Source organism: Hylobates moloch, unplaced genomic scaffold, assembly GCF_009828535.3.
Source record: "Hylobates moloch isolate HMO894 unplaced genomic scaffold, HMol_V3 SCAFFOLD_18, whole genome shotgun sequence".
In the NCBI taxonomy this organism is placed as follows: domain Eukaryota; kingdom Metazoa; phylum Chordata; class Mammalia; order Primates; family Hylobatidae; genus Hylobates; species Hylobates moloch.
This window is the reverse complement of record NW_026652293.1, coordinates 46625439-46640610: the sequence shown is the minus strand read 5'-3', so window position 1 is coordinate 46640610 and position 15172 is coordinate 46625439. Positions and strand designations below refer to the sequence as shown.

At 46.6% G+C, this 15172-nt stretch overlaps 1 protein-coding gene across 14 annotated transcripts in view; it reads right to left on the bottom strand.

Moving 5' to 3' along the window:
- VASH2 (vasohibin 2) overlaps positions 1 to 15172 on the bottom strand; it is a 53062-nt gene that overhangs the window by 36670 nt on the left and 1220 nt on the right. For 11 of the 14 annotated variants that reach the window (XR_009210874.1, XR_009210871.1, XR_009210872.1 and 8 more), the window contains exon 1: positions 311 to 616. Coding sequence is in view for 5 of the 14 variants with exons in the window: in XM_032136592.2 (XP_031992483.1) it covers positions 311 to 586 (276 nt within the window). In the remaining 9 variants the exon portion in view is untranslated. Of the gene's footprint in view, positions 1 to 310; positions 617 to 1357; positions 1517 to 1913; positions 1978 to 15172 lie in introns of those variants that run through there. The other 3 variants (XM_058430871.1, XM_058430872.1, XM_058430873.1) reach the window with 3 other exon arrangements.

The window sequence follows — 15172 nt, the reverse complement described above, 5'->3', positions numbered from 1 at the left end:
CTGAAGGAGGATGTATGTGGGGGTGAGTAAATAATAGAGTTTGGCTGGAGGTTCAAAGACACCTTGGCACAATCCAATTACACAGTCCCAGGATAGCAAGCCCGCTACCTCCCCCTTCCCCATTTTTTAGGCTTCCAATCTAAACATCTCAATTAGAAAAGGGCTGGCAGGGAGGAATGGGGAGACGAAGGGAGTTTGTAGCAGGACTAGGAAAATGGAGATTGCCTCTATTTGCTACGTATAGGCTGAAATGGTCCCATCGCTGCCTACCTACCCCCAGCCCCCCAAACCCGCCCTGGAAGACACTGACCTTTGCCAAGAAGGCGGCGTTCCTGATGGCGCCCACCATTTCTCCCCCCTTAGGGTGCACCTTGGCCACGTGCATCCACATGCGCTCCCAGGTGTGGCTGTCGATGGGGAAGCCGCTCTTGTTAACGTGGAACAGCACCCCGCCGTCTTTGTCCTCCTCCTCCGAGCCCCCGCTGGTGGCGAGGCTCACGGGCCGCGCGTGGCTGCTCCGGGACCGGGTGCCTTTGGCGCCTTTGGGGTGGGGGCAGCGGTGAGTGTCGGCCGCAGAGCCGGTCATGGTGGGGCCTGGGCGGGGAGCGAGGTACTGGGGGCGTGTGCACGCGGGCGCGGCGCGGGGATCAGCGCCCCGCGGGGGCGGCCTTCTCCATGCCTCTCGCTGCGACAGGACCAGGACGCACCAAGGGGGAGCAGCGGCGGGAGCTCCGCGGAGGCTCCCTGCTTACCGGCGGTGCCTGAAATCAGCGGAGACACAGCTGACACCACAGCTAAGTGGACGCACAGAGGAACCGAGTGGGGGGCCCCGGAGTGTCTCCACGACACTCCCCGCTCCCCCCTGCACGCTGACAGCCTCCCTGGGAATCGATGACGGGCTTCCAGCCCTGCGATTACCTAGAAAGGCAGCTCAAAATGTGCCACGAAGCTTCACACACCTAAACCCCGGGGGTTGGGGATGGAGGGGCACAAGGAGCTTGGCGGATGCGGAGCGCAAGGTGTGAGGAGAAGAAAGACAGCTTGTGTAGCATGCAGGAACAGGAGGTTCCCGCAAGGCTCCACACATTCCTGGGTCCTCAGATGTGGCCGAGAGAGGAGCGGAGCCACGAACGTGCCGGCACGTGAGCGCCCAGGGCTGGCGCGAGGGCGCTGCAGCAGCCTTGGCTTGCAAGGCGGCCCGCTTTCTTCCAGGAAGCCCTCCCGGACCCCGGCGGGGATCTAGTGGAAAGAGCTCCATCCGCCCCCTTTTCCCCGAGTTCCAGCGCCTAGCACCGGGAGGGACTGGCTGCAGGCCGGTGGGGGGCAGGAAGGGCGCGCGGCAGCTCCAAGATCCTACCTCGGGACGGTTGGCTTCATGGCTGCAGAGCCTCTCCAGGCGGCGGGACAGCGGGGGCTGCTGCTGCTGCTGCTGCTGCTGGGCCTGGGGCTGGGGCTGGGGCTGCTGGGGCTTGCTTGGGCCGTCGCCTCATTCCATGTCCCATTCTCGAATGTTATTCTGTGACATATAACCAAGTCACCCGGGCAGCCGCCGATGTTCCGAATGCGTCTATTGGCCACCGCAACAAAGAGGGGCGGGTCCCGGGCTCGGGACTCTACAACCCCGAGCTCCGCGACGCTCTGATTGGCTCCAGGGGTTCCCTGGCGGGAGGGGACAGGAGTAGAGGGAGCCTGGCGGCCACGCGAAATCCGATCGCTGTCGTGTCCTGGGAGCCCCGCGGGCTGGAGCGTTTGGCCATGGGACTTAAGATCGAGTTTCCCCAGGGGTCGTGGCACTTCGAGGGTTTGCAACTGTGGAAGCAGAGGAGAAACAAAACCACCCGAGAAGTGACCGCGCGGAAGCAGAGGGTTTGGCATCAGAACAGCATTGCCTGAGGGACGCTGTACACACTTACGTGCCTCTAACCGGGATGATGAGTAGTTCATCCTCTACCTGGGATGATGAGGGGCTGTTCATACCTACGCGTGAAATTAAATCTTTTTTTAATCCCGCATTTAAAAATTCCTCAAAATTAACAAGTGGGTGCAGCTTTGGATCCTCTGGTATTAGTCATGGTTAATAAAGTCCCTTTAAGCCCAAGTTGAGAGGAGACAATAAAACCCAAGAGGTCAGGCAGGCCCTGACTGTTCTGCCACAGCTGTCGAGTGAGAGGAGGGATGGAGAGATGTTTCCAAACCGTGGTGAAGTGGGTGGCTATCCCACACTCACTACTGAAACACCTTCTCTTTCTTTTTCTTTAAGAAAGAGGAGAGCAAGTTGAGGTGGGAAGAGCACCAGACTGCTGACCTGAAGGCTGGCTCCAAGTCCAGGTTTGTCACTTTGCTCAGCTGTGTGACCCTGGACAAACCACTTCCCTGCTCTGGGCCTTAGCTTCTCTTTCTGAAAGGAGAGCAGACCTCCCGCTCTCCAGGGTCTGTTCTGGCTGTAAGGTTCTGTGATTCCCTGACTCCCTCTCTTGTGACACTGAGGATCCTGGCCATAGCATCCTTTCTCTTTAAACTGCAGGTCAGCAGGCCAGCTCTGAGCAAAGCAGTTATGAGACCTATGCTAAGTGAACCTTGAATTAAGAAGACAGTTGTCAAAGAGCCACTGATGGTGGGTCAGTTTCTGGATGCTTATCCTGACAAGTTGCCTGTCATGGAACTGGAACTTCTCTTCCACAGGAGGGCAGAGACCCCTGAGGGGTAGTTGAGAGCCAGGGCTTGGGTGAGGAGACCTGGATTCTGGACTTACTTAGCCCTGCACTGCTCCCTGAGACAGAGCCCATGCCGAGGACTTTATAGATTCAATAACGAGAATAGGGCAGACGCGGTGCCTCACACCTTTAAACCCAGCACTTTGGGTGAAAGAGGAGAAAGGATTACTTAAGGCCAGGAATTAAAGACTGGACCAACATAGCAAGACCTTTTCTCTACTAAATGAATAAATAAATATTTTGAAATTAGCCAGATGTGGTGGCACACGCCTGTAGTCCCAGCTACTCAAAAGGCTGAAGTGGACATGTAGAATGAAACTGGATCCTCGTCTCTCACCTTACACAAAAGTCAACTCCAGATGGATCAAAGACTTAAATCTGAGACCTGAAACCATTAAAATTCTAGAAGATAACATGAGAAAAACTCTTCTAGACATTAGCTTAGGAAAAGAAATCATGACTAAGACCTCAAAAGCAAATGTAACACAAATGAAAATAAATAAATGGGACCTAATTAAACTAAAAAGGGTCTGCATCGCAAAAGAAATAATCAGCAGAATAAACAGACAATCCACAGAGTGGGAGAAAATATTCACAAACTGTGCATCTGACAAAGGACCAGTATCCAGAATCTACAAGGAACTCTAACAGATCAGCCAGATAAAAACAATCCCATCAAAAAATTGACAAAGGACATGAATAGACCATTTTCAAAAGAGGATATACAGTCAACAAACATATGAAAAAATGTTCAACATCACTAATTATCAGGGACATGCAAATTAAACCACAAGAAGATACCATCTTACTCTTGCAAGAATTGTCATAAAAGTCAAAAAATAATAGATTTTGATGTGGATGAGGCAAAAAGGGAACACACCTAAAACTGCTGGTGAGAATGTAAACTAGTACAACCACTATAGAAAACAGTGCGGAGATTCCTTAAGGAACTAGAAGTAGAGCTAAAACTACCATTTGATCCATCATTCCCACAGCAGGGTATCTACCCAAAGGAAAAGAAGTCATTATATGAAAAAGACATGTGCACATGCATGTTTATAGCAGCACAATTTGCAATTGCAAAAATATGGGACAACCTAAGTGCCCATCAACTAATGAGCGGATAAAGAAAATGTGGTATATAGGCCAGGTGCGGTGGCTCATGCCTGTAATCCCAGCACTTTGGGAGGCCCAGGCAGGTGGATCATGAGGTCAGGAGATCAAGACCATCCTGACTAACACAATGAAACACCGTCTCTACTAAAAATACAAAAAATTTGCCGGACATGGTGGCAGGCACCTGTAGTGCCAGCTACTCGGGAGGCTGAGGCAGGAGAATGGCGTGAACCTGGGAGGCAGAGCTTGCAGTGAGCTGAGATCGTGCCACTGCACTTCAGCCTGGGCGACCGAGCAAGACTCTGTCTCAAAAAAAAAAAAAAAAAAAAAAAAGAAAAGAAAAGAAAATGTGATATATATACACCATGGAATACTACTCAGCCATAAAAAGGAATGAAGTAATGTCTTTTGCAGCAACTTGGATGAAGCTAGAGGCCAATATTCTAAGTGAAGTAACTCAGGAATGGAAATCCAAACATCATATATTTTTATTTATAAGTGGGAGCTAAGCTATGAGGATGCAAAGACATAAGAATGATATAATGGAATTTGGGAACTCAGTGGTGGGCCAGGAAGGGGAAGATGAGGGTGAGGGATAAAAGACTATATATTGGGCCTGGTGGGGTAGCTCATGCCTATAATCCCAGCACTTTGGGAGGCTGAGGTGGGTAGATCCCCTGAGGTCAGCAGTTCAAGACCAGCCCGGCCAACGTGACGAAACCCCATCTCTACTAAAAATACAAAAATTAGCCGGGCGCGGTGGCTCACGCTTGTAATCCCAGCACTTTGGGAGGCCGAGGCGGGCGGATTGCAAGGTCACGAGATCAAGACCACGGTGAAACCCCGTCTCTACTAAAAATAAAAAAAAAAAAAAATTAGCCAGGCGTGGTGGCAGGCGCCTGTAGTCCCAGCTTCTGGGAGAGGCTGAGGCAGGAGAATGGCATGAACCCGGGAGGCGGAGCTTGCAGTGAGCCGAGATTGCGCCACTGCACTCCAGCCTAGGTGACGGAGTGAGACTCTGTCTCAAAAAAAAAAAAAAAAAGGCTACATATTGAGTACAATATACACTGCTCAGGTGGTGATGGGTACACCAAATTCCCAGAAATCACCACAAAAGAACTTATCCATGTAACCAAAAACCATGTGTACCCCAAAAACTATTGAAATTAAAATTTTTTTTTTTTTTTTTTTGAGACGGAGTCTTGCTCTGTCGCCCGGGCTGGAGTGCAGGTTGCGCGATCTCGGCTCACTGCAAGCTCCGCCTCCCGGTTCACGCCATTCTCCCTGCCTCAGCACCGAGTAGCTGGGACTACAAGCGCCCGCCACCACGCCCGGCTAATTTTTTTTTTTGTATTTTTAGTGGAGACGGGGTTTCACCGTGGTCTCGATCTCCTGACCTCGTGATCCGCCCGCCTCGGCCTCCCAAAGTGCTGGGATTACAAGCGTGAGCCACCGCGCCCGGCCGAAATTAAAATTTTTTTAAGGCTGACGTGAGAGGATTGCTTGAGCCTAGGAGTTCAAGATTATAGTGGGCTATAATCACACCACTGCACTCCAGCCTGGTTGACAGAGTGAAACTTTATTTCTAAAAGTAAAACAAAAATAAATAATGAGAATAATACCTTAGGTTCATAGAGACAAAAGGAAATGGGCCAATTCATGAAATTGTCTGACTCATTTGACTGCGAGAAGAATACCTGGAAAAAAAAAAGCAAGGAGTGAAAGAAAATTATCCCCTCACCATATAATTGCCGCAGTTTTCATTTCCTGATTAAAAGAAAACATGCCTCAGAGTGATCTATTTTCTCATCTTGAACATTCTTCTTCCCTTCTTTTTGCATTCACTTCTCAAATCCACCCTTTTCTCCACATTCCCGGGAGTTTCAAGTCCAGGAGACTAGAATTTCAGGATGAGGACCTGTATGCAGAGAATGAGGATTTAACCTGACAGTCCCTCCGGAGAAAACTGAGCTCTCAAAGCTCAGGTGAACAGACCAGTTGCTGAACATCGAAGAATGTCTGGCAAGGGTCACCTTCCTTGGAATCACTTCCCAGTGTCCCCACTCAGGTCAAGTCCGAGCTCCTACGATTACCCTGTTAAGCCAGAGCCTGCATCCTGCTTTACCTGAATTAAAGTCCTGGGGACCTGAGAGGGTTATCAGTTCATCTTCCTGCCTCCAAGCACCTCAGGACTCCCTGACAGTTGAGGAGAAGAGCTTTTGCTGTTCATCTCCAATATTCCCATTATCTTTTCTTCTCTTCCCCAGCAGTGGGATGGAGTGGAGAGCCAAGTGGCATGGCACATGAACGTAGTTAGGAGATTGTGCTACTTCTCCAAAGAGCTGGTAAGGAAGCTTCTGAAGTGAATTGTGCTGTCTCAGCAAGGGCATTGTCAGGCAGAAGGGCTGTCTTGTTCAGAATTCCTTCTCATTTGACAGTTGAACTAGGCTGCATGGGCCGGCCAACTTTGTTCTTCATTTCCTTGTGTATTTTGTGTTATATGACGCTCCAGTGAGCCCAGGCCAGTTAGATTAAGGATTTTGAATGTTCTGGTAGTTAGTAAGACTGACACAGCCACATATACACACAGTGGGACAAGGCCAATTTGCAGTTTGAGCAAGGACATGGTGACTGGATGCTCACCCTCTGAGAGAATGGCCACTGGTATAGCAGGGAAGCGTAGTGGAAAAGTTTGGAATGAGAACTGGACTTAGATAATATCTCATTATTCAAATGCCAGCTGGTATCGTGACGAGAAATAAGACAAAATCCTACCCTGATGGTTCATATTTGTAGCTCTACTAGTTATTAATGGTGCAATTTTGGGTAAGTTACTCAACATCTATGAGCCTTAATTTCCTCATGAAGAAGATATGATACTACTCTAGAGGGATGTCATGAGGACAGAGAGGTAAGGTATGTAAACACACATGCTAAATTCCTGGTACATGTAAGTTGGGCTTTCATCTGAATCTGAGACAGTGACACAGACAGATTTGGAGACATCTGTTCCCAGCACATTTCACTGCCTGGGAGTCAAGACTGAGAAATTACTGCAGCTGCCCAGGGAAAGGGATGTATATTTCAAACAAGCTATGGGTGTATGGAGGGGAAAAGAAAAAGCTGGGAGGCACAGGAGTGGGCAGGCAGTGGCACACAGGAACAGGAAGTGTTTGTTTCTGCCTCTATTGACAGCACAGAGGAAGATCTACCCAGTTATGGGTTGAATTGTGTGTCCCCATCCCCAAATTCATATGTTGAAGTTCCAACCCCTAGCACCTCACAATGTAAACTTATTCAAAAATAGAGTCTTTGCAAACAAAATTAGTTAAGATGAGGTCATACCAGAGTAGGTTGGGCTCCTAATCCAGTAAGACTGATATCCCTATAAAAGGGAAACTTGGATGCAGAGACAGACATGTGCACAGAGAGAACACCATGTGAAGATTGCAGTGATGCTGCCACAAGCCAAGGAACTACCAGAATCCAGGAGAGAGGCTTGGAACAGACCCTTCCCTGCACCCTCAGAGGGAGCCTGGCCCTGCCAATACCTTGCTGTCAGACTTCCAGCCTCCAGAAGTGTGAGATGATAAATTTCTGTTTAAGCCACTCAGTTTGTAGCACTTTGTTTGTTTGTTTTGAGACAGAGTTTTGCTCTGTCGCCCAGGCTGGAGGTGCAGTGGTGCAATCTCAGCTTACTGCAACCTCCATCTCCTGAGTTCAAGTGATTCTCTTGCCTCAACCTCCCAATTAACTGGGATTATAGGCACCCACCATCACGCCCTGCTAATTTTTGTATTTTTAGTAGAGATGGGGTTTCACCACATTGACCAGGCTGGTCTCGAACTCCTGACATGAGGTGAACCACCCTCCTCAGCCTCCCAAAGTGCTGGGATTACAGGCATGAGCCACTGCACCTGGACAGTTTGTGGCACTTTGTTATAGTGGCCCTAGCAAACTAATACACCCCATATGAGGCTGATACCCACATGGGGCTGATGGAGGTTCGGCCCATGTGTTCAGGGCCTATGATCATCCTGATGAGTGATGTTACCACTGCACTGAACTAGTGAACTGATTTTTCACTAAATATCAACACTAATATTCTGTAAATCATGAGATTTAGCAATCCTGGTGTTGTTCCAGGACCACAGAAGAGAATGCCAAATGAGGAACTTAAGTGTCTTTCCTGGAGGTCTCAGAAAAATCAAATAGCTTCTTCATCCCTCACTTCCCTAAAGGATATTTTGCATATATTCCATGGTAGTATCTGAATCACATGAATTGTCACCTATTCATAGGCACAGGCTGGAGTGCAGTGGTGCAATCTCAGCTCACTGCAGCCGTGACTTCCTGGGCTCAGGTGATCCTCCCACCACAGTATCTTGAGTAGCTGGGACCACAGGTGCACATCACCACATCCAGCTATTTTTTCTTTCTATTTTTTTTTGTAGAGACGGGATGTATTCGTCCATTCTCACATTGCTATAAAGAACTGTCAGCCTGGGCGCGGTGGTTCACGCCTGTAATCCCAGCACTCTGGGAGGCCAAGGTGGGTAGATCACGAGGTCAGGAGTTCGAGACCAGCCTAACCAACATGGTGAAAGCCTGTCTCTACTAAAAATACAAAAATTAGCCGGGCATGGCGGCATGCACCTGTAGTCCCAGCTACTCAGGAGGCTGAGGCAAGAGAATCACTTGAACTCGGGAGGCAGAGATTGCAGTGAGCTGAGATTGTACCACTGCACTCCGGCCTGGGTGACAGAGCAAGACTCCATCACAAAACAACAACAAAAACAGACAAAAAAAGAACTGCCTGAGACTAGGTAATTTATAAAGAAAATAAGTTTAATTGGCTCATGTTTCCACAGGCTGTACAGGAAGCATGGCTGGGGAGGCCTCAGGAAACTTACAATCATGGTGGAAGGTGAAGGGGAAGCAGGCACATCCCACTTGTCTGGAGCAGGAGGAAGAGAGCAAAGGGAAAGGTGCTACACACTTCTAAACAACCAGATCTCATGAGAACTCACTATCACGAGAATAGCAAGGGGAAAATTCACCCCCATGTCCCAATCACCTCCCACTAGGCCCCTCCTCCAACACTGGGGATTACAGTGCGACGTGAGATTTGGGCAGGGACACAAATCCAAGCCATATCACGGGGTTTCACCATGTTACGCAAGCTGGTCTCAAACTCGGGCTTGAGAGATCCACTGGCCTCAGCCTCCCAAAGTGCTGGGATTACAGAAGTGAGCCACCATGCCTGGCCTGTTTTGTACCATTTCTAATTGGCTTGGATCTAGTTCTTGCCACAGAAAGAGCAAAACAAAAAGCAACACTTATCGAGTACTTTATGCCAAGCACAATCTAAGCACCTCACCTGCATTATGTCATTTAATGCTCACAAGAAATCTATGCTATAAGTTTTAAATTGAAACTGGAAAAGGTTAAATAATTGGCCCAAAGTCCAGCCAGCAAAGGAAAACCACAAAAATAACTTGTCCGTTTCAGCCTCAGCTCTGAATAGAAAAAAGCATAATAATAAAAAAGGTTCCTTCAAGAGTTTGTAACTATATTATCTGGCCTTACAGTTAACTTACACTATCCGGATAGTTCCGGAAAACCCAAGCTGAAAAATCATGTTTAAATAGTGCCAGGTTGATAATGTCCTTAGGTGCCTGGAAACAGCAAATGAACATCTTTTCTGGATAAACACATCCTCAACCCAGGCCCACAGGTAATCCTAAAGAGCTCAGGCAAACAGAAACCCATGTCTAAAAATTACCAAGTCACAAGGAAGCAAGCCACCAAAATCAAGAGTCAGCATACACAACTAGAGTTAAATCTCTAAAGACTTCAGATACTAAAATTAGATGCAGGCTGGGCATAGTAGTGGCTCACACCTGTAACCCCAGCAGTTTGGGAGGCCGAGGTGGGCGGATCACTTGAGGCCAGGAGTTTGAGACCAGCCTGGCCAACATGGCGAAACTCCGTCTCTATAAAAAAAGCACAAAAAATTAACTGGCCATGGTGGTACATGCCTGTGGTCCCAGCTACTCAGGAGCCTGAGGTGGGAGGATTGCTTGAGCCTAGGAGTTCAAGGCTGTAGTGAGTAGAGATTGCAACACTGCACTCTGGCCTGGGCAACAGAGCGAGATTCTGTCAAAAAAAAAAAAGTCCCTGGAACTTATCACTTGCACCCCGAGAAATAAGCATTATGAAGTCTGCCCTGAGGAAAGGGAAAGTTCCTTCCTTAGACCCTGATTCTGCTTTCTGGAAAGATTCTTTATCCTGTGTTATCATAGCCCCTCACTCTGCTCTCTGGTTCTTCTATGGACACATCTGAAGTGGCTACATCCTTGGGGGGGCTGCAGAACTCTTACAGCCAATGCCATGGTGGTGTGAATTTAAGGACTTTAGGATTAATTTAAAGTTTGAATAGTCAAAGCCTTTTTCAAAGTTGCATTTGTGATTTCTTTGGCTGTACAATTCCTTAAAATTTCATAGGCTTCTAACCTATTTGCTTCTAGATAGTTCCATATGCCAACAAGCACATCCGTATTTCTCTTTTAAATAAAATTCCCAAGCCTAGTTAATTTCCTTGTCCGCATGCCTTTCTGTTTCACCTAATAATGATTATTTTGAGGCCGTCTGAAATAATAGGCTTGAGTGAGAAGTCTAAACTTCCAATCCGATCTTTACCATAGACTGAATCACTTTGTTTTTTTTTAGAAAGTGTTAATTGGCCTTAGTCACTCAAAACTTTTATTAGTCTTACTTTGTATTTGGGGTCTAAAAGAAATTTTTTTCTAACACAAGAAAGTGCCAAATATCTGTGCTCAGTCCATTCTTTTCCATTTTTCATGTATTAGTCAATTCTTTCCAGGGATCATCTCTTTATCAAAAAACCTTGCTAAACAAAGCAAAAGGCAACCAACACATGCTAACACTCTGGCTCTTTCCAACAGCTTCCTTCGAAGCAGCTGAATCAGTAGTAGGCACTTGATCAGATTTGCAATCAAGTCACTGCAAGCAACCATTTTACCAAGTGTTTTGTTACTACATAACCTAGGTTCCTATCTTCCCAGCCTATAATGTGTATTTCCTTGCCATGTGCCAACAGATCACTGTGATAGGATCACATGTTTAGCATCCTACTTCTAGTACTGATAGGAAAGGCTAAAAAGTAATGAGTTAAGCGTGCAACATGAGAAGTTATAAAACAGCAACTGAATTAACTTAAAGAAAATAAAAAGGGAAATAATACACAAAAGAACAGGTATAAATTTAAAAAAAAGAAAGAAAGTTATGGGAGACAGGATCCACAAAACCAAAAGTTGATTTTTTTTAAAGACTAATGAGCTGAAAAAAAAAAAACCTCTGATAAGACTAATAAGAAAAAAGACGAATGACTAGCAATAATAGAAACAAATGAAGTTGGAAGAGAAATTATAGATATGACAGATTAAAAAGAAAATAGAATACTATGAAAACATTATGCCAATGAATTTGAAAACAAAGTCAACAACTTAAATTTCTTTCACCCCACTACCTCTCTACTAAAAGTAAAACAATAACAAAAATTAGCCGGGCAGGCCGGGCGCGGTGGCTCACGCTTGTAATCCCAGCACTTTGGGAGGCCGAGGCGGGCGGATCACGGGGTCAGGAGATTGAGACCATGGTGAAACCCTGTCTCTACTAAAAATACAAAAAATTAGCCGGGCGTGGTGGCGGGTGCCTGTAGTCCCAGCTACTCGGAGAGGCTGAGGCAGGAGAACGGCGTGAACCCAGGAGGCGGAGCTTGCAATGAGCCGAGATTGAGCCACTGCACTCCAGCCTGGGTGAAAAAGCGAGACTCCGTCTCAAAAAAAAAAAAAAAAAAAAATTAGCCGGGCATGGTGGCATGTGCCTATAGTCCCAGCTACTCGGGAGGCTGAGGTGGGAGAATCATATGAGCCCAGGAAGTCAAGGCTGCAGTGAGCTGTGATTGTATCACTGTACTCCAGCCTGGGTGACAGGAGTGAGACCCTGTCTCAAAAAACAAACAAAAAACAATTTTAATTTTTTGTTTTTTTTTTTTTGGATGGAGTCTTACTCTGTCCCCCAGGCTGTAGTGCAATGGTGCGATCTCAGCTCACTGCAACCTCTGCCTCCTGGGTTCTAGCAATTCTCCTGCCTCAGCCTCTTGAGTAGCTGGTATTACAGGTGCCCGTGACCACATTCAGCTAATTTTTGTATTTTTAGTAGAGATGGGGTTTCACCATATTGGTCAGGCTGGTTTAGAACTCCTGACCTCAGGTGATCCACCCGTCTCAGTCTCCCAAAGTGCTGGGATTACAGGAGTAAGCCACCACACCCAGCTAACAATTTAAATTTCTAAGGGAACATATTTTCAAAACTTACTTGAGAAAAAATAGAAAATCTTAGTAGTCCTATAACTGCTAAAATTTACCCTCCGAAAAAATCACCTGACCCAGTAAAAAAGAGAGTTTTACTTGAGTCACATCAAATATTGAAGAAACAAATCCTCTATGAAATCTTTGAGAAAATAGAAAAAGAACCACTCCCCCATTAATCGTATTAAGCTGGTAAAATCTTGGTATAAGACAAAGAAAGTATAAGATAGGAACATTACTGATAAACTTACTTTGGAACATAAGTGAAAATATCCTAAACAAAATATCCACAAATGGAATCCAGCAATGTATAAAAACTATCATGCCTCACAACCAAGTTGAAGCTGGATTCCTACCTCCCACTATATAAGAAAATTACTTCCACATGAGTTTGTCAGTCATAGCATCATCACTATGAGCTTTCACTCACGTCCGTGTGAAGAGACCACCAAACAGGATTTGTGTGAGCAACATGGCTGTTTATTTCACCTGGGTGCAGGCGGGCTGAGTCCGAAAATAGAGTCAGTGAAGGGAGATAGGGGTGAGGCTGTTTTATAGGATTTGGGTAGGTATAGGAAAATTACAGTCAAAGGGAGTCGTTCTCTGGCGGGCAGGAGTGGGGGTCACAAGGTACTCAGTGGGGGAGCTTTTGAGACAGGATGAGCCAGGAGAAGGAATTTCACAAGACAATGTCATCAGTTAAGGCAGGAACAGGCCATTTTCACTTCTTTTGTGGTGGAATGTCATCAGTTAAGGCAGGAACTGGCCATCTGGATGTGTACCTGCAGGTCACAGGGGATATGACGACTTAGCTTGGGCTCAGAGGCCTGACATTCCTGACTTCTTATATTAATAAGAAAAATAAGATGAAATCGTGGTGAAGTGTTGGGATGGTGAAAAATTTTTGGGGGGTGGTATGGAGAGATAATGGGCGATGTTTCTCAGGGCTGTTTTGAGCAGGATTAGGGGCGGCGTGGGAACCTAGAGCGGAAAGATTAAGCTGAAGGAAGATTTTGTGGTAAGGGGTGATATTGTGGGGTTGTTAGAAGAAATATTTGTCATTTAGAATTATTTGTGATGGCCTGGATACAGTTTTGTATGAATTGAAAAACTAAATGGAATAAGAGAAGGAGAAAAACAGGTATAAAAGGTCTAAGAATTGGGACGACTCAGGACATCTGATTAGAGAGTGCCTAAGGAGATTCAGCATCGTCCTGCCAGCAAAGATTTTTATTACTTCAAGAGTTAAGAGTGGCAGTTTGGGGATAGCGCCAGGAGATATCAACTGTGATGGCTTGGAGAAACAGTGTAAACTGTCAGTGTAAACAAGAGCAGGGCATGTATCAGTAGTTGAGAACAGTGAATAGGAGTATGACTAGACAGAAGATAGTAGGGATGAGAAGTTTTTTGGGGCACAGTCCAAGTTGGTTTGGTGTCTGGAATGAGACTGGGGCCTAATAAAAAGGAGCTCAAATGGGCTGTACCTTGTAGCATTCTGAGGACAGGCCTGAATTCTGAGAAGTGAAAGTGTTAAGTATTGTCCAGTCCTTTTTAAGTTGGTGGCTGAGCTTGGTGAGGTGTGTTTTTAAAAGACCTTTAGTCTGTTCTACTTTTCTTGAAGGCAGAGGACCATAAGTCATATAAAGGTTTCACTGAATACTAAGAGCCTGAAAAACTGCTTAGCTGATTTGACTAATAAAGGCTGGCCTGTTATCAGACTGTATAGAGGTGGGAAGGCTAAACTGAGGAATTATGTCTGACAGAAGGCAAGAAATGACTACGGTGGCCTTCTCAGACCCTGTAGGAAAGGCCTGTACCTATCCAGTGAAAGTGTCTACCTAGACTAAGAGGTATTTTAGTTATCTGACTCGGGGCATGTTGAGCAAAGCTAATTTGCCAGTCCTGGGTGGGGGCACATCCCCGAGCTTGAAGTGTAGGGAATGGAGGGGGCCTGAATAATCCCTGAGGAGTAGTAGAATAGCAGATGGAACACTGAGAAGTTATTTCCTTGAGGATAGATTTCCACGATGGAAAGAAAAAGAGAGGTTCTAGGAGGCGGGCTAGTGGCTTGTACTATAGCATAGTCTGCCTTTGCTGGTGTGTGGCGATTAGGCCTGGTGGAACTCCCATCAATAAATCAAGCGTGATCAGGGTGAGGAACAGGAAAGAAGGAAATATGGGGAAATGGGGTGAATGTCAGGTGGATCAGAGAGATACAGTCATGGGGGTCAGGTGTGGTATCAGGAATAATGTGGGAGGCCGGATTGAAGTCCGGGCCAGGAACAATGGTAATTGTGGGACTTAACAAAGAGTGAGTACAGCTGAAGGAGCCAGGGAGCAGAAAGTATATTCATCAGGTATGAGGAAGAAAATAGATTTTGGAAGTTATGAGAAATATAGAGAGTAAGTTGAGCATAGTTTGTGATTTTGAGGGCCTCTAAAAGTATTAGGGTGGCAGCAGCTGCTGCATGGAGACACGATGGCTAGGCTAAAACAATAAGGTCAAGTTGTTTGGACAGAAAGGCTACAGGGTGTGGTCCTGGCTCTTGTGTAAGAATTCTGACCACACTAACCAATCCTAGGAAGGAAAGGAGTTGTTGTTTCGTAAGGGATTGAGGTTTGGGAGATTAATCAGACACGATCAGCAGGGAGAGCACCTGTGTTTTTACGAGAATTATGCCGAGATAGGTAACAGATGAGGAAGAAATTTGGGCTTGACTGAAGTAATGGGGGCTGTCTGTGAAGACTTGCAGCAGTACAGCCCAGGTAATTTGCTGACCCTGATGATGTTAGGGTCAGTCCAAGTGAAAGCGAAGAGAGGCTGGGATGAAGGGTGCAAAGGAATAGTAAAGAAAGCATGTAGGCCAGGCGCGGTGGCTCACGCTTGTAATCCCAGCACTTTGGGAGGCCGAGGCGGGCGGATCACGAGGTCAGGAGATCGAGACC